Below are 20,348 nucleotides of genomic sequence, written 5' to 3'. Positions count from 1 at the left end.
CTTCCGCAGCCATGGCTCGATGGGCTCCACTGAGTTGGTCCTGTGGCTCTGTGGCCTCCACCTCAGGTGCTAAAAATAACTCTGTTGCCAAGCAATGGAGCAATGCCCCAGATGGGCAGAGCATCGTCCCATAGGGGACTGTGGGCTGGATCCCCATCCGTGAGCATGTGGGAGTCTGTCTCTCTGCCTCTCCTGCTCTCACTTAATTAAAAAAAATTAAGAGTTTCACTGATTTATAAAAAAAAAAAAAGGACTAGTAAAAATAAAAAGTAAGAGAGACTAGAAATCAATCAGAAGTGATAATTGTACTTAAATTATTTTAGTACCTAGTCTGTACATAGAAAAGTTATAAAATTAATTCAATCTCTAATATCAGCTTATAGAAAAAAATACATATTGGGTGTGATATAGTAAAAATCCTTGCAAATTTTAATTCTTATATATAAATATATATATTCTCAATAAAAATGCCTATCAAAAAGAAATTTTTATTCCCTCCCCTACCCAAAACTGACATTTCCATTTCCAAAATTACCTTGTCCTTTATTTTTCTCCATGGCAGCTGACCCACCACAAACTCCACCAACATGTAGAATAAGGACCAAAGGTCATCATGTCTCCCCATTTCCTTCACAGCAAAACAAAATTTAGTCACATTATATTACCACTCTTTGTGAGTATATTACATTGTCTAAGACCTAACCATCATGTTTCACCCTATTATAAGGCCTAAAGATTTAAATATATTTCCCACAAATTATCCGAGATATATATATACATCTGAGATGTGTGTGTGTGTATATATATATAGTTATATAGTTATATAGCAATGTAGATGGCAGAATAGATATATACTAAAGAACTTTTTGATAAAAAAATACGCCCAAACCCAGAAATGCTGGAAATAATATAATTAACAGTCTATTAATTAGTAAAAAAAATTCATTATGAAATAACAGAAGGTAGTTGCTAAGGGCTGAGGGAAGGGAGAAGGGAAATTAGTGTGTACAGAATTTCAATGTTGCAAAATGAAAAAGTTCTAGAAATCTGTTTCACAATAATGTGAATATATTTAACACTTTGTATTGCACTCTTAAAAAATGGTTATGATGATAAATTTAATGTTATGTGTTTTTACTACAATTTAAAAAAAAAGAAGTAAATACTAATGGTCAAAATTAAAAGAAAGCTGAAAACAAGAGAAGCCAGCTGAAGCTACAGCCTTAGCTGTGGCTGCTTTGGAGATAACTATCAGATTTTATCAACCAGCGATTTATCAGTCAGGAAGGGGACCTATATAAAAGCATTGAGCCTACATAAGACAAAAATTAAAACTGAGCACCTGACCGGGCGGTGGCGCAGTGGATAGAGCGTCGGACTGGGATGCGGAGGACCCAGGTTCGAGACCCCGAGGTTGCCAGCTTGAGTGAGGGCTCATCTGGTTTGAGCAAAAAGCTCCTCAGCTTGAGCCCAAGGTCGCTGGCTCGAGCAAGGGGTTACTCGGTCTGCTGAAGGCCCTCAGTCAAGGCATGTATGAGAAATCAATCAATGAACAATTAAGGTGTTGCAACACACAACGAAAAACTAATGACTGATGCTTCTCATCTCTCCATTCCTGTCTGTCTGTCCCTGTCTATCCCTCTCTCTGACTCTCTCTCTGTCTCTGTAAAAAAAAAAAAAAAAAAATTAAAACTGAGCAACTCCCCCCTACCACCACTATATAGCTAGGACCTGCAAGGGGTTGCCTTTAATGCAACATTTAGTATGTACATTATGCTGCAATAATTGTTTTCTATAGAATTGAACCACTATCAAGAGATAAAGTGAGAAGTTAAAAAAGAATTTGCCTTGAGAATTTGTTACTGAAGGCCTGCCCCTCACTCAGATCTAGGATTTAAATTTATACCACTGCCTGACCTATGGTGGGTGCACTAGATAAAGCGTTGACCTGGAGCCTGAGCAGGCGGTGGCGCAGTGGATAGAGCATCGGGCTGGGACGTGGAGGACCCAGGTTCGAGACCCCCAAGGTCACCAGCTTAGGCTCATCGGGTTTGAGCAGGGCTCACCAGCTTGAGCCCAAGGTTGCTGGTTCAAGCTAGGGGTCACTTGGTCTGCTGTAGCCCCCCCCCCCCCCCCCGGTCAAGGCACATATGAGAAAGCAATCAATGAACAACTAAGGAACCGCAACGAAGAATTGATGCTTCTCATCTCTCTTCCTTCCTGTCTGTCTGTCCCCTATCTGTCCCTCTCTCTGATTCTCTCTGTCTCTATCACCAAAAAAAAAAAAAAAAAAGTGTTGACCTGGAATGCTGAGGTTGCCGGTTCAAAACCCTGGGCTTTCTTGGTCAAGGCACATGAGAGAAGCAACTACAATGAGTTAATGCTTCCCATTCCTCCACCTGCCCTTTTTCTCTCTCTCTTTTTCCATAAATCAATAAATAAAATCTTTTAAAAAAAATTTTACACCACTTTTGTGGTCTGGAAAGCCAAGCCCAGGAATGACTGTTTTCTGGGTGATTCTTTCCTGCAGTGATGAGAGCTGCAAATGAAAATCCCCTCGAGATAAAAGCACTCTTAAATTGAGAACTTCTTTAGTAAAAGGCGAAAGATTTATGTAATCTGAAGAGAAACCAGAGTATTGGAGATTCCTCAAAAAATTGAAAATCGAACTGCCTTTTGACCCAGCCATCCCACTTTTAGGAATATACCCCAAGGACACCATAGAATGGTTCCAGAAGGAGAAATGCACCCCCCATGTTTATAGCAGCATTGTTCACAATAGCAAAGATCTGGAAACAGCCCAAGTGTCCATCAGAGGATGAGTGGATTAAAAAGCTTTGGTACATATATACTATGGAATACTACTCAGCCATAAGAAATGATGACATCGGATCATTTACAAGAACATGGATGGACCTTGATAACATTATAAGGAGTGAAATAGGTAAATTAGAAAAAAACTAAGAACTATATGAACCAATATAGATGGGACATAAAAATGAGACTTAGAGACATGGACAAGAATGTGATGGTAACAGGGCGTGGGGTGGAGGGGTGGGGAAGGGGCGAGGAAGGAGAGGGAGGGAGTGGGGGGAGGGGAGGGGCACAAAGAAAACCAGATAGAAGGTGACGGAGGATGATTTGACTTTGAGTGAGGGGTATGCAGCATAATCAAAGGTCAAAATAATCTGGAGATGTTTTCTCGGAACATATATACCCTGATTTATCAATGTCACTGCATTAAAATTAATAAAAATAAGATTAAAAAAAATTGAGAACTTCTTTGAGGCCCATCAAATATAAGCTCATTATGTGAAATTACAAAATTGTTATAAAGCAGGCTACCATAAGTTAATGTCAGGAGAATCTATTGAGAATAGAATTAGACATTCAAAGACTTCAAAAATGGAATTATAAAATATGGCATGTGAAATAAGAATGTTTAACAAAACAAAAAAAAATTAAAGTCATGACAAAGGAACCATATTTTATCCAAAAAAATAAAAAGACCAATGAGATTTGGAAAACCAAAAGAAATCTAGAAATAAAAAGTACAATTACAGAGCATAACCAGTGGTGGTGCAGTGGATAGAGCATCAGCCTGGGATGCTTAAGTCTCAGGTTTGAAATCCCAAGGTCTCCAGCTTGAGTGCAGGCTCACCAGCTTGAGCATAGGATCATGGACATGATCCCATGGTTGCTGGCTTGAGCCCAAAGGTACTGGCTTGAAGCCCAAGGTTGCTGGCTTGAGCAAGGGGTCACTGGCTCAGCTGGAGCACCCCCTCCCCTGGTCAAGGCACGTATAAAAAGCAATCAATGAACTAAAGTGACGCAACTTCAAGTTGAAGCTTCTCCTCTCTCTCCCTCCCCAACCTCACAAGAAAAAAAAGTACAATTATGGAAATTAAAAACTCATTGGCCCTGGTCAGATAGCTCGCCTGATCAGAGCAATGTCTCAATGCACAAAGGTTGCCGGTTTAATCCCCAGTCAGGGCACACATAGAAACAGGTCAAAGTTTTTGTCTGTCTGTCTCTCCCTTCCTCTCTCTCTAAAAATCAATAAGTAAATTTTTAAAAAATGAAAAATAAAAATAAATAAATACTCAGTGGAGAGGCTAAAAAGCTTATTAAACACAGTAAAAAAATTTAATGAACTGAAAGACAGATCTAAAGAAATTATCTAGAATGCAACACAGAGATACAAAGAGTTAGAAAATAGAACAAGGCCCTGTCAGTGGCTCAGTGGATAGAGCTTTGGCCCAGCATATGGATGTCCCAGGTTTAATTCCTGGTTAGGGCACACATGAAAAGTGACCATCTGCTATTCTCCAGCCTCCATCCCCTTTTCTCCTCCTTCCCCTCCTGAAGCCAGTAGCTCAATTAGTTCGCATGTGGCCCAGGCACTGAAGAATAGCTTGGTTGGTTTGAACTGTTTTTTAGCCTCAGGTACTAAAAATAGCTCACTATTGCGCATTGGCCCCAGAAGGGGTTGCTGGGTGAATCCCGGTTGGGCACATGTGGGAATCTGCCTATCTCCTTTCCTCTCACCTAAAAAAATTAAAAAGAGTAAAAACAAAGAAGAAAACAGAACAAGAAACTCTAACATACATCAAATTGGATATATGAAAAAAAAGTATAGAAAGGGAAAGGCAATATTTTATTTTATTATTTATTTATTTATTTGTTTGTATTTTTCCAAAGTTAGAAGCGGGAAGGCAGTCAGACAGACTCCCGCATGTGCCCGACAGAGATCCACCCGGCATGTCAACCAGCGGGCAATGCTGGGGCGTTGCTCTATTGCGGCCAAAGCCATTCTAGCACCTGAGGTGGAGGTTCTGGAGCCATCCTCAGCGCCCAGGCCAACTTTGCTCCAGTGGAGCCTTGAGTGTGGGAGGGGAAGAGAGAGACAGAGTGGAAGGAGAGGGGGAGGGGTGGAGAAGCAGATGAGCGATTCTCCTGTGTGCCCTGACCGGGAATCGAACCTGGGACTTCTATACACTGGCCGACACTCTACCACTGAGCCAACCAGCAAGGGCAATAAAAAGTAATGTCTGAGAATCTTCAGAATCAATGAAAGACATGAATGTTCTGATCTCCCATGCAGAATAAATAGAAACAAATCCACAGCTAGGCATGTTTGAATGTAATGGCAGGACACCAAAAATAAAAACAAAACATCAAAAGTAGACCCCCCCAAAAAGTAAAAATTAAATACATGGTAACAATAATTAAATGTACAATAATCTTAATAGCAACCATAGAACCAGAAGAAAGTATAGTAGTTTATTCACAAAATATTGAGATAAAACAAGGATTAACAAAGGATTAAAATGTAGGACAACAGAGTGCAAGTGTTTTAAAAAGTCCCTGTTTTGTCTGGGAATTATTCGTGTTAAAAGTTTAAGGTACCAAAAAAATAGAAATGAAGAGAATTATATTCATAAATTAACTAATCAGGGTTACAGAGTATAAAAGAAAGAAATCTTTTTTAATTAGACAAGCACCTGTGAAGGTTTCACTAGTTGCAAGCCTGTGTCACCACATAAAATGACAATCATTGTTGTGAAGCAGTGTTACTGTATAAAGCATTCTACTCCTCAGATGTGTCGGCAGCCAAAAAGAAGGGTACGAATCACTGCTATATGCTATCAAATTCCTCTACCATGATTGAATGAATAACAGACAGGTTAAAGGTAAATTTTATAGTGCTCAAAGCTGGAAAGGCTTTTAGAAGAAATCTCTAGTCTTCAAATTAAAAAATATGTGTGTGTGTGTGTGTGTGTGTGTGTATAAAATCTCTAGTAGCAACTTTGGAAATGCTTATAGAGCTATTATGATTTCTAAAAATATTTATGCTTATATCAAAAAGAAATGTCCTATTTCAAAGATCCAAAGTTAAAATAATTCTTTAATAGAATTAATTATAAAGCCTAATGCTTAAAAAATTTTGTAAGACTCTTCCTGGAAAATAAGTATACTTTCTTTTCAAGGCAGAATAACTGACTAGATGCCATTATAAAAAAAAAAAGCAACACTGAATCACAACAAATAAGTTAAAAATGCTTGGCACAGTGCTACCAACTGACAAAAAACACTTTTCTTATTTTCAATTTAAAATCACATCATAAGAAACCAAATTAACTGGAGCATAGCCTATAAGACCACAGCACACTCTTCCTATTAAATTTAGCATTGGTCAAATTTTCATTAAAGCAATTTTGGCTTCACAGAACAAAAATAAGTTAACAAAAGTTTAAGAAAAGATTTATCTTTGTTTTATCAAGGAAATACTTGTTAATTTTCTTAACTCCATCCAAACAAGTTCAAGGACTAAGAATCCATAAAATACCATATTTCCCCATATTGTATAAGACGCACCATTTCCTGGAAGATTTGGGGTCTAAAAACTGGTTGCATTTTTTTTTTTTTTTTTGTATTTTTCTGAAGCTGGAAACGGGGAGAGACAGTCAGACAGATTCCCGCATGTGCCCGACCGGGATCCACCCGGCACGCCCACCAGGGGGCGATGCTCTGCCCCTCCGGGGCGTCGTTGCCGCGACCAGAGCCACTCTAGCGCCTGTAGCAGAGGCCAAGGAGCCATCCCCAGGGCCCGGGCCATCTTTGCTCCAATGGAGCCTTGGCTGCGGGAGGGGAAGAGAGAGACAGAGAGGAAGGGGGGGGGGGGGTGAGAAGCAAATGGGCGCTTCTCCTATGTGCCCTGGCCGGGAATCGAACCCGGGTCCCCAGCACGCCAGGCCGACGCTCTACCACTGAGCCAACCGGCCAGGGCCAAAACTGGTTGCATTTTTATACAGTGGTTGTAGTTTTTTTACTTGCATTTCCTGCTTTTTTGTGCTTGTTTTTGTGCTCATTGTTGAAGACAGTGATTCGTCATTAGACACAGATGAGGACAACCTAATGCATGGGAGTTTTGACAGTGATGAAGAATTGTATGGGCCCTGGCCAGTTGGCTCAGTGGTAGAGCATCGGCCTGGCATGCAGGAGTCCCAGGTTCAATTCCCGGCCAGGACAGACAGGAGAGGGGCCCAACTGCTTCTCCACCCCTCCCCCTCTTTTTCCTCTCTGTTTCTCTCTTCCCCTCCCGCAGCCGAGGCTCCATTGGAGCAAAGTTTGCCTGGGCGCTGAGGATGGCTCTGTGGCCTCTGCCTCAGGCGCTAGAATGACTCTGGTCGCGGCAGAGCAACGCCCCAGATGGGCAGAGCATTGCCCCCTGGTGGGCATGCCGGGTGGATCCCGGTCGGGCGCATGCAGGAGTCTGTCTGACTGCCTCCCCATTTCCAACTTCAGAAGAAAAAAAAAAAAGAATTGTATGAATTTTATGATGAATAAAACCTGAGTTCAATAACTTTATGTAATAAATTTTTTTTTTCAAATTTTTGGCCCCCAAATTAAGGTACGTCTTATACATGGGAGTGTCTTATACATGGGGAAATATGGTACCCATTTTTTCTACATATAATTAAGGTTTAGATGAGAAAAAAATCAGAGCAGAACAAAAGAACCAAAGTACCAAAGTACCAAAGTAAGAATATGGGATGTGGGGGGTGTGGGGGTGTGAGATAGGATTTAAACCCAAGAGGAAAGTTATATTTACTAAGATAAAAAATTTGAAGTCATTTGTGTTAGGGTTAAATTGGTTCCTTTAAAACTCAAATTCTCAAATTCCCCTCACTCAACTCCCACTAGGATAATTTCTTCAATAAACATTTCTCTCGCCCAACCTCCCCCTCCCCTTAAGCAACTCCTCCCACCCTGGGAAGGTTCTGAAAAATGTCATTGAGACAAGAACATCATGAGGGTCCTGAGGGTTGGGAAAAGAAGACAGTCTGTAACTAGGGCAACCAACCCTGATATATTAATCTAAGTATGTTCAAGTACCTGCAGTAACCCCTATATTTAATGCTCTCTCCCACAGCTCAGGTCTGACACCCTTTGCTGACACCCTTTGCTGGTCTCAGCCCACTTGTATTTAGTATCCAGGCACTTTTAAAATACATTTTCTCTTTAGAACACACTAGCCTCGTGTTTTTGGTTTGTCTTGTGTGGTTTCTGCCTTTCAGTCTGCATTTGAGATCTTCATGAAAACAAAAGATTTAATGCAGAAGGGCTATCACAGATTAGATGCATATTATAGATAAAATGATGACCCCTATATTTCATTAGATATTGACAGTATGATATTCCCAAATAACTTCTAGAAAGAGAACATAAATGTTCTATTTCTTCAAAATTCTATATTAAATTATTTACTTTTACCTAGTAAGGATACAAGATTCCCCATGGCATATACATACTTCACTATTCTTTTTTCTGGCAAATCCAATTTTATTTTCTATGCAGTAGCACACATCTGTCCATCTGTCCACTATAAACCTTGCCATTCATTAGCATAACTAATGCATTTCCCTCTGTTCCAAAGCACTTTCTACACCTTTGTACTCTAATGTAAAAAATTCAATCTAATTCCAGCCATTAGCATGCTTATACAGAGATGACTACTTCAGATACCTACTCTGTTTCGATGAGCATTGATGGATGCATAACGAACTGTCCCCCGAAAGCCTGCCACAGCTCGAGGCTACAATAAAACCAAGCAAAGAAAAATAAATGAGCTTCAAATAGCAAAAGATTCCGTATACTTGAACCCATAAAGTAGATGTGAGAAACATGTACATTATTGTCACAACAGAACACTAAATTTCTTTTTTATTGTGAAATTATAGAAAATTGTAGATTATGTTAAAACAGTAAGTAATAACATTTTAGTTATCAGTAAGTCCCAGTTTTCTACCTACATTTTAAAATAAAGTGACGTTTATAATAAAAGAAACTTGGTATATTAGAAAATATTAAATGTTTTCAGATACCCATAATCATGCCAAGCATCATAGTATATATACTAGTTTACAGGCTTTGGTTACAAATAAGTATATTAAGACCATGAGGAATCTAAGTAATCTAAGATGCTAACCTCTTTGTGTCTTGGTATTTCATTTAAACTCAATTCAAAGCTGGTGACAACTTGTATCCTTCCCTATATATGCTACACTTAATTCAGGTTAATGAGTACTTAACTATATGCCAGGTACTGGGAATAAATCCAAAGATGAATAATATAGGATCCCAGTTTTCAGAGAGCTTAACTTAGGAAAAGTCCAAACTTTTCTTATTTGGTCTACAAGATATTCTACAACCTGAAACTATCCTCATTCCAAAATGAATTTATTTGTGCTTTTTTCTACTACAGAGACTGGGATTCCAACTGAAGAGACTTACGAGTACAGTTGAACTAGCTAGTTGCACTTGCTAGTTAGTCTCTTCAGTTGGAATGCTATCTCCTTGTATGCCTCCAATGGCTAACTCATCTCCATATTAAGCCCTCTGCTCAAATGTCAGTCTCTCAGAGAAATATTCCTTAATCATCCTATTCTAAAATACTACCCACTCCTGCAATGACACTTTATTCTTTTACTCTGCTTTTTTTTCTTATAATACCTTTCATTACACAAAGTTAATTTTATTTATATTTTAACTTGTTTATTGCCTATATTCTTCCATTGGAATATAAACTGTGTGAGGGCAGGGTCTTTGTCTTGCTCATTTTACAGATATAGAAACAGGTACTGGATGTAAGTAAACTTGTCTGAGGACACAGAATTAGTAGGTGATAAAACCAGGCATCAACCAACATCTCTTTTTTCTTTTTTTTAGGGGCCATGTTCATCTTCTCCATCTTAGTATATGCACTGCTAGAGCAAGCACTCAACCAAGGTCTTTTGACTTGAAATCATGCACTATTTCCATTCCACTGCTTCACAAAGGTCAAGTCAGCAACTAAAAATTCATGGATGGCACAAGAGTTCAATATGAAAACTGAAAAACTTGAAAATGATCATAGTCAATTATTTCCATTAATAGAAGTTTTGTGTTTTCCCCCATAATTTTAAATTATTCTCAACTAAAATATATTACTTTTGTAGGCAGAAAAACTGCATATTAAATAATATTTTAAAATTTTATTTTATTGATTTTAGAGAGAAAGCAAGGAAGAGCAAGAAGGAGACAGGAACATTGATCTGTTCCTATATATGCCCTGACCAGGGATCGAACCGACACACTTTGTGCTTCAGGCCAATGCTCTAACCAACCAAGATACTTGGCCAGGGAATAAATAATATTTTTTAAAACCTTTAGTTAGTTGCCTGACCAGGCAGTGGTGCAGTAGATAGACTGTCGGAGTAGGACACGGAAGACCCAGGTTCGAGACCCCGAGGTTGCCAGCTTGAATGCAGGCTCATGTGGTTTGAGCAAAGCTAACCAGCTTGAGCCCAAAGTCACTGGCTCAAGCAAGGAGTCACTCGGTCTGCTATAGCCCCCCTTGCCCTCCGTCAAGGCACCTATGAGAAAACAATCAATGAACAACTAAGGTGCTGCAATGAAGAATTGATGCTTCTCATCTCTCTCCCTTCCTGTGTGTCTGTCCCTATCTGTCCCTCTGTCTGACTCTGTCACAAAAAAAAACACACAAAAAAACCTTTAGTTACCAAAATCACTTTGGTCATATGCTATGATATATTTTTTTTTTTTAAGAGAGGAGAGAGAGTGAGAGAGAGAGAGAGAGAGAGAGAGAGAGAAGGGGGAGGGAGGAGCAGGAAGCATCAACTCCCATATGTGCCTTAACCAGGCAAGCCCAGGGTTTTGAACCGGCGACCTCAGCATTCCAGGTCGACACTTTATCCACTGCGCCACCACAGGCCAGGCGGTCATGTGCTATGATATAAGATAAATATTCTATGTATTCTTCTTCTCTTTGCTCATTTTTGTAATCTATATTTAATCTATTCAAATTGTCTATTTCTTCTTTCATGAAAATCTTTATTTCCTTTTAGTACTCCTTTTTTATTTGCTTTAAGATTTAATTATATTAAAAATACTTTTTGTATTTAATGGCAAGTCTCAGTAATCAAAAGGTTCTGTAATTTACTTATTTCATTTTCTTAGCTGCCATTAATTGAAAATCATACTCAGGTATCAATTTTTCCTAAGACATCATGACTAACAGAAATATCCAATATTCTCACTTTGGTTGATGGAACTCTGAGATTAAAAATTTCTTTCCAGGCCCTGGCCGGTTGGCTCAGCGGTAGAGCGTCAGCCTAGCGTGCGGAGGACCCTGGTTCGATTCCCGGCCAGGGCACACAGGAGAAGCGCCCATTTGCTTCTCCACCCCTCCGCCGCGCTTTCCTCTCTGTCTCTCTCTTCCCCTCCCACAGCCAAGGCTCCATTGGAGCAAAGATGGCCCGGGCGCTGGGGACGGCTCTGTGGCCTCTGCCTCAGGCGCTAGAGTGGCTCTGGTCGCAACATGGCGACCCCCAGGATGGGCAGATCATCGCCCCCTGGTGGGCAGAGCATCGCCCCATGGTGGGCGTGCCGGGTGGATCCCGGTTGGGCGCATGCGGGAGTCTGTCTGTCTCTCCCCGTTTCCAGCTTCAGAAAAATGAAAAAAAAAAAAGAAAAAAAAATTTCTTTCCAGAGGAAAATGTGTAAGAAGATATATATATGAAAGCCTTTTTCACTAAATAACATTTTAAAGTTGTACTTTTGGAGTAAGGTCAGAGTAATGGTAGCGTGAGAGATACTCCTGATCTTTCCTCTTGAAATTTCTACAAATTGAACAACAACAACACAGTGAAGGAACCCCAGCTGGGCTCAGAGGATCACCTGAAAGATCCATCCACCAAATAGACTAAAGGTGGGGTGGATTGAAAAGAGGGGCAGAAGATAAAATGCATTTCAGAGGGCTCAGGAGAGGAGACAAACCCAGAGTAACTGGGTTTATTTGTTTTTTTTCCTCTGATGAACTGTGGGGAAAAGAAAAGCTCATGATGTTTGGATTTTGTCTGAGGGGTATGGAGAGGGAAACCCAGACTGACTGGGTCTCCTTCTTCTGGGAGAAACAGTGAGATAGAGGGGGAGAGGGGAACAAACTAAACCAAAGAAGCCAGAGTAGAGAGTCATGGTCAGTGTTCCCGTGGTCTGCCTGCAGCCCGTATTCAGAATAGACAGAAAAAAACAAAGTGCGGCCCCCAGCCTCCCTGACCCCAAGTCCTTTACCTCATGACACAGAAAGTGTCCAAGACAAACCCCACAGCTAGCTCTTTAGAGTCACTCTCTTCCCTGAAGAACAGAGTGCGCTGAGTCTGGTCCCTGGGTCTGCTGAGATGTGGAGAGGAGGGCCCAGAAGCCTGAGATCGTTATTGCTAGAGCCATAAGGCTGGTAAGCTGAAGCCATAGACATAAAGCCCTCACAACATGCCACACGCACCAATGCGACTATGGCCCTGCCTGTATCATTGCAACAGCAACATGTCAGCAGAGGACAACCCAGGAATTTCACTGAGCTAAAAACTTGTAATACAGCAACACCTATGGGACAAAACCTATTACAACCAAAATATATATTTTTTCTTTTCCTTTTTTCTTCTTATTCTTTTTTCTCTTTTCAATGTCATTTTCTTTAATTTTTATATTTTTTATTCTTATTTTTTTGTGCTCTTTTGTTTGTTGTTGATTTATTTTTTATTCGTTTTTGACCTTTGTTTTCTGTGGTGTTTTTTTTTTTACCTGTCATAATATTTAAAATTTTTATATTTTTCCTGTATTTTTTAGTTTAATTTTTTATTTTCTTAGCATTTTTTTTTGTTAGGGTTCTGAACAATAGCACTCTCAAATACCATAAAGGAAAAAGAAAACAAATACCATGGCTACACAAGACAGAGACGTAGTTCAGAAAAAAAATAAAAAATCTCCAGAAAAACATTTTAATCATATGGAAATTGTGGAGTTAAATGATAGAGAATTCAAAATCGAAGTTTTGAAAACATTCAACAAGATGCAAGAAAACACCAATAGGCAACTTAATGAGCTCTCCAAGAAGATTGAAACTTTAAAAACAGAGATGAAGAACTCAATACATGAATTGAAGACTAAGGTAGCAAGTTTAGCAAACAGAACAGCCAGATAGAGGAAAAAATCAGTGACACTGAAGACAGGCAACTACAAAGAGGAGAGAGTCATGAATTTAAAAAAAAACTGAGAGAGCTCTACAAGAATTGTCTGACTTCATCAGAAAGAGCAAATAAGAATAATGGGTATATTAAAAAAAAGAGATGGAGAAGGGAATGGAAAGACTATTCAAATAATTAATGAGAATTTCCCAAGCTTATGGACAGTTAGAGCCTTGAATCCAAGAAGCAAACAGAACACCAAGTTACCTCAACCCAAAAAGACCTACTCTAAGGCATATCATAATAAAATTGTCAAAAATCAACAACAAAGAAAGAATCTTCAAGGCAGTGAAGGAAAAGAACGTAATACATAAAGGAAAGTCCATTAGGTTATCATCACACTTCTCAGAAGAAACTTGACAAGCCAGGAAAGAGTGGACTCAAATGTTGAAAGTACTGAGAAGAATTACCAGCCAAGAATACTCTATCCATCAAACTTATCTTTCAAATCTGAAAGAGAAATAAAAACTTTTCCAGACATACAGAAGCTAAGGAAATTTTTTTTTTTCCTGAAGCTGGAAACGGGGAGGCAGTCAGACAGACTCCCGCATGCACCCGACCGGGATCCACCCGGCACGCCCACCAGGGGGCGATGGTCTGCCCATCCGGGGCCTCGCTCTGTCGCGACCAGAGCCACTCTAGCACCTGGGGCAGAGGCCAAGGAGCCATCCCCAGCGCCCGGGCCATCTTTTGCTCCAATGGAGCCTCAGCTGCGGGAGGGGAAGAGAGAGACAGAGAGGAAGGAGAGGGGGAGGGGTGGAGAAGCAGATGGGCGCCTCTCCTGTGTGCCCTGGCTGGGAATCGAACCCGGGACTTCCGCACGCCAGGCCGACGCTCTACCACCGAGCCATCCGGCCAGGGCCCAGAAGCTAAGGAAATTTATCACCAGAAAACACCCACTGCAGGAAATACTAAATGGGGTTATTTGACCAGACACAAAGTACAAAACAAATTAAATCTACAAGTAAAAGCTCCAACAAGGTCACAATAGAAACAAGAATAATCTGTGACAACAATAACATAAAAGGAGAGAGGATAAAGATCTGCAGTAGCAAAGGAGGATGGAGTGCAGAAGCACTCATAAGACAAGAGACTCTTGTACATATGATAATTTTTCTCTTAATAATCTAATGGTAACCACCCATGAAAAAGCCACTACTGAAATACACAGCTTAAAAAAAGAAGAAACGGGAAAGTATGGAATGCCATCCAACAAAAACAATTGACAGAAATACAAAAGAGGAGAATCAAACAAGACATAGAGATACCAGTAAACAAAACATAAAATGGTTGTAGGAAATCCTCAAGTGTCCATAATTACGCAAAATGTAAATGGGCTGAACTCACCAATAAAGAGGCACAGAGTAGCAGACTGGATCAAAAAGCAAAACTCAACCATAGCTACCTTCAAGAGACACATCTAAACTGCAAAGACAAAAGTAGACTCAAAGTGAAAGGTTGGGAAACAATTCTCCAAGCAAATAATACCTAAAGAAAAGCAAGTGTAACCATACTCATATCTGACAGTGCTGACTTCTTCAAGACAACAAACGTAATCACAGTCAAAGATGGACATTTCATAATGATAAAGGGGACATTGCATCAAGAAAACATAACACCTCTTAATACATATGCACTGAATTAAAGAGCACCAAAATATATAAGACATCTACTAACTGATCTAAAAATAGAAGCAGAGAAAAATACAATCATACTTGGAGATCTCAACACACCATTGACAGGGTTAGGTAGATCATCCAAACAGAAAATCAATAAAGAAATATTGCCTTTAAATGACACACTGGACCAAATGGACATAATAGACATTTACAGGATATTTCATACCAAAACATCAGATTATACATTATTCTCCAGTGTGCATAAAACATTCTCAAGAATAGACCATATATTAGGCCACAAAACTAACATCAACAAATTCATAAAGATGAAAATTATACCAAGCATACTTTCTGACCATAAGGGTTTGAAATAGAATTCAACTACAAAAAGGAGGTAGAGAAACAAACACTGTGGAAATTTAACAACATACTTCTACAAAATGACTGGGTCAAAAGACAAACGAAAATAACAACGCACATATCAAAATTTCTTGGATGCAGTATATATCATTACAGGCTTATATCAAGAAACAAACATGTTTTCTTTGAATAGATGTACCCTGAATTATTAATGTCATCCCATTAACATTAATAAAAATTTATTAAAAAAAAAAAAAAAAAGAAACAAGATATATCCTAAGTAAACAACCTAACATCACAGCTTAAGGAACTAGAAAAAGAAGAACAAAAGCAACCCAAAGTCAGCAGAAGAAAGGAAATAGTAAAAATTAGAGCAGGTCTAGTAAATGAAATAGAGAACAAAAATACTATAGAGCCCTGGCCGGTTGGCTCAGCGGTAGAGCGTCGACCTAGCGTGCGGAGGACCCGGGTTCGATTCCCGGCCAGGGCACATAGGAGAAGCGCCCATTTGCTTCTCCACCCCTCCGCCGCGCTTTCCTCTCTGTCTCTCTCTTCCCCTCCCGCAGCCAAGGCTTCATTGGAGCAAAGATGGCCCGGGCGCTGGGCATGGCTCTGTGGCCTCTGCCTCAGGCGCTAGAGTGGCTCTGGTCGCAATATGGCGACGCCCAGGATGGGCAGAGCATCGCCCCCTGGGGGGCAGAGCACCGCCCCTGGTGGGCGAGCCCGGTGGATCCCCGTCGGGCGCATGCGGGAGTCTGTCTGACTGTCTCTCCCTGTTTCCAGCTTCAGAAAAATGAAGAAAAAAAAAAATACTATAGAAAAAATTAATAAAATAAAAGCTGGTTCTTTGAAAAGATCAATAAAATCAACAAACAACTTGCTAGACTCACTAAGGAAAAAAGAAGGACTCATATAAACAAAATCCGAAATGAAAAAGGAGAAATTACCACAGAACTCATAGATATACCAAGGAGCATAGTAGAATACTATGAAAGATTATATGCCACCAACTCAACAACCTAGAGGAAATGAATAAATTCCTAGAACTATACACTCTTCCTAGACTGAGTCACAAAGAAGTGGAAAACCTAAATAGACCCATAAGCAGAGAGAAAATAGAAACAACTAAAAACCTCCCCACAAATTAAAGTCCCAGACCAGTTGGCTACACTAGTAATTTCTACCAAACATTCAGAAAAGATTTGGCACCTATTTTTTTCAATGTCTTCAAAAAACAGAAGAAGCAATACTCCCTAACCCATTTTATGAGGCCAACATAACCCTGATATAAAAACCTGGCAAGGACAATACAAAATAAGAAAACTACAGACCAATATCTCTAATGAATACAGATGCAAAAATCCTAAAAATACTAGCAAATCAAATACAACACATTAAAATAATAATACATCACCACCAAGTAGGATTCATTCCAGGAGCACTAGGATGGTTCAACATACAAAAATTGATCAATGTAATACAAAACATCAACAAAACAAAGAACAAAAATATATGATCCTCTCAATAGATACAGAAAAGGCATTCAATAAGATACATCCTTTTATGTTTAAAACACTCAATAAATTTGGAATAGAAGGAAAGTACCTCAATATAATAAAGGCCATATATGACAAACCATCAGCTAATATTATACTAAAAATGAAGGCTTTTCCTCTAAAATCAGGAACAAGACAAGGTTGTTCACTCTCTCCACTGTTACTCAACATAGTTCTGGAAGTTTTAGCCACAGCAATCAGGCAAGAGAAAGAAATAAAAGGCATCCATATCAGGAAAGAAGTAAAAGTATAACTTTTTGCAGATGACATGATCCTGTATATAGAAAGCCCCAAAGACTCCACCAAAAAACTATCAGAAACAATAAACCAATAACAGTAAAGCTGCAGGATACAAAATCAATAAAGAAAAGTCTATTGCGCCTGACCAGGTGGTGGCGCAGTGGATAGAGCGTAGGACTGGGATGCGGAAGACCCAGGTTCGAGACCCCGAGGTCGCCAGCTTGAGCGTGGGCTCATCTGGTTTGAGCAAAAATTCACCAGCTTGGACTCAAGGTCGCTGGCTCAAGCAAGGGGTTACTCGGTCTGCTGAAGCCCCACGGTCAAGGCACATATGAGAAAGCAATCAGTGAACAACTAAGGTGTCGCAATGCACAACGAAAAATTAATGATTGATGCTTGTCATCTCTCCATTTCTGTCTGTCTGTCCCTGTCTATCCCTCACTCTGACTCTCTCTGTCTCTGTAAAAAAATAAAAATAAATAAATAAATAAAAATAACAAAACACACAAAAGTCTATTGCTTTCCTGTGTACCAATGATGAAACTTTGGAAAATGAACTCAAAAAAACAATTCCTTTTACAATTGCAACAAAAAATAAAATACCTAGGAATAAACTTAACAAAGGATGTGAAGGGCCTATATACTGAAAACTACAAAACATTATTAGAAGAAATTGAAAAAGACAATGAAATAAAAAAATATTCCATGTTCATAGATTGGAAAAATCAACATTGTTAAAATGGCCATATTACCCAAAGCAGTATACAAATTTAATGCAATTCCCATCAATATTCCAATGTCATTTTTTAAAGAAATAGAACAAAAAATCACCAGGTTTGTTTGGAACCATGAAAAAAACAAATAGTCAAAGCAATCTTGAGGAAAAAGAATGAAGCTGGAGGTATCACACTACCTGACTTCAGATTATATTGTAGAGCAACTATAATAAAAAAAGCATGGTACTGGCATAAATACAGACATACAGACCAATGGAAAGGAATCGAGAGCCCAGAAATAAAACCTTATATATATATAGACAAACAATCTTTGACAAAGGAGCCAAAACACACAATGGAGAAAAGAAAGCCTCTCCAATAAATGGTGCAGGGAAAATTGGAAAGCACATGCAAAAGAATGAAATTTGAATATATTTTTGTCTTCCTGCATAAAAATTAATTCAAAATGGATCAAAGACCTAAAAATAAGATCTGGAACAATAAATTAGATAGTAGAAAACATAAGTACTAAACTCATAAACCTTGGTGGTAGAGAACAATTTGTGAATGTTACCCCAAAGGCAAGGGAAGTAAAGGCAAAAATAAATGAATGGGACTATATCAAACTAAAAAGCTTCTCTATAGCAAAAGAAACTGATGACAACAAAACAAATAGGCAGCCAACTAAATGGGAGATGATATTTGCAAACAACAGCTCTGATAAGGGGTTAATATCTAAAATATACAAGGAATTCACAAAACCCAGCAACAAGCAAACAATTCAATAAAACAATTGGGAGAGGGCCTGAACAGACACTTCTCCAAGAGGACAAACAAATGGCCAACAGATATATGAAAAAATGCTCATCTTCATTAGCTATTCGAGAAATGCAAATCAAACCCACAATGAGATACCACCTCACGCCTATTAGATTGGCTATTATACAAGACAGGTAATAACAAGTGTTTGAGAGGCTGTGGAGAAAAAGGAACCCTCATTCACTGCTGATGGGAATGCAAATCAGTACAACCATTATAGAAGAAAGTATGGTGGTTTCTCAAAAAATTAGAGACCCAGCAATACCTTCACTGGGTATCTATCCCAAAAACTCAAAAAAAATGGTACGTAAAGACACAGGCATCCCCATGTTCTTTTTTTTTTTAATTTTATTTTTAAGATTTTATTTATTCATTTTTAGAGAGAGAAAAGAGAGAGAGAGAGAGAGAGAGAGAGAGAGAAGGAGGGAGGAGCAGGAAGCATCAACGCCCATATGTGCCTTGACCAGGCAAGCCCAGGGTATTGAACCAGCAACCTCAGCATTCCAGGTCGATGTTTTATCCACTGCACCACCACAGGTTAGGCTAACACCCCCATGTTCATTGCAGCATTGTTCACAGTGGCCAAGACATGGAAACAACCAAAGAATTGCTCAATAGAAGATTGGATAAAGAAAATGTGGTATTTCTATACAATAGAATACTACTCAGCTATAAGAAATGATGACATAGTGCTATTTACAACATGAATGGACCTTATACTGAGAGAACATTATACTGAGTGAAATATGTAAATCAGAAGAAGTTAAGAACTATATGATTTTACACATAGATGTGATATAAAACTGAGATTTATGGACATGGATAAAAGTGGTTACTAGGGGTAGGGGGATATGGGAGGGGAATGTAGGAAACAAGGTGGGGGGAAAGGCATAAAGAGGGACAAATACAAGGTGATGGAAAATGATTTGACTTTGGGTGATGGGCACATAATATAATCAACAGTTCAAATGCTATAGAAATGTTTACCTGAAACCTATGTACTCTTACTGATCAATGTCTCTGTTAAATTTAATTTTCTAAATAAAAATTTTTAAAAAGTTGTACATTTATTCATTGCTTAACAAGAGTCTTCACTGATACCAAAATGCCAAAGTTGTTTTTGTAGCATGTGATTTTTGCCCAGTTATTTTCATTCCAATAACTGTTAGGATGAAAATATCCAGACCTATTATCACACTCTGCAGCCAAGTCCATAGTTAATTGGGCACCTACACTTCCCAGTGATGGATTCTAGCCAAGACAAACCCAGGAGACTTCCCCCCTGGCCTGGCTCTGACTTGACTTTTACCACTGAAATGGTTGAAATATAGGTAAAGAGAGATCAACTGTTTAGAGAGATCTTGAAATAATACTAAAGTCAACACAATTCAGTCATCTTTTATAATGCAGAAAAGACAACTCAATTGGGAAAAACAGCTACATTACAAATAATTCTAAATCAAAGCAAATTATAACGAACATCATTAGCAAAGTACAATGAGCTACTAAAGTTAAGGAGTGGTAAGGATTAGTTCCATTTAGTGAAAAAGAAAAGGAAAAATCTTAGGAATAAGGCTACTTTTAACTGGGCCTTGACAGGTGATCTCCTGATACTTCCCCAGTTGATGGTACTTTGGTTGATTCATCAAAATGACACATGCATACATTCTTTTTGATCCAGCAATTTCACTTCTAGAAAATATCTTACAGATATACTTGCACAGATGCAAAAATAATGAATCTACAAATTCATTCACATTACTGTCTGTGATAACAAAAAACTGAAGTAACCCAAATATTCATCAATAGGGGACTGACTAAATAAATTAAGGTACATCCATATAATGGAATACACTTTGTAGCTGCAAAAAAGAATGCATAAGCTCTATATCCTGATATAGAAAGATTTATATGCACTGATAAATGAAAAAAATGCAGTATGTCATGCTA

At 38.9% G+C, this 20,348-nt stretch overlaps 1 protein-coding gene across 3 annotated transcripts in view; it reads right to left on the bottom strand.

The window, feature by feature from the left end:
• The window catches only part of TTBK2 (tau tubulin kinase 2), a 215,205-nt gene that overhangs the window by 55,246 nt on the left and 139,611 nt on the right, over positions 1–20,348 (bottom strand). For all 3 annotated transcript variants that reach the window (XM_066343762.1, XM_066343763.1, XM_066343764.1), the window contains exons 7-8: positions 8,534–8,599; positions 536–628 (exon numbers count right to left, since the gene is read on the bottom strand). In XM_066343762.1, the coding sequence (XP_066199859.1) occupies positions 536–628; positions 8,534–8,599 (159 nt within the window). The remainder of the gene's footprint in view (positions 1–535; positions 629–8,533; positions 8,600–20,348) is intronic.

The sequence above is a fragment of the Saccopteryx leptura genome, chromosome 6 (genome assembly GCF_036850995.1).
Source record: "Saccopteryx leptura isolate mSacLep1 chromosome 6, mSacLep1_pri_phased_curated, whole genome shotgun sequence".
In the NCBI taxonomy this organism is placed as follows: domain Eukaryota; kingdom Metazoa; phylum Chordata; class Mammalia; order Chiroptera; family Emballonuridae; genus Saccopteryx; species Saccopteryx leptura.
This window is presented reverse-complemented; position numbering and strand designations above follow the sequence as displayed.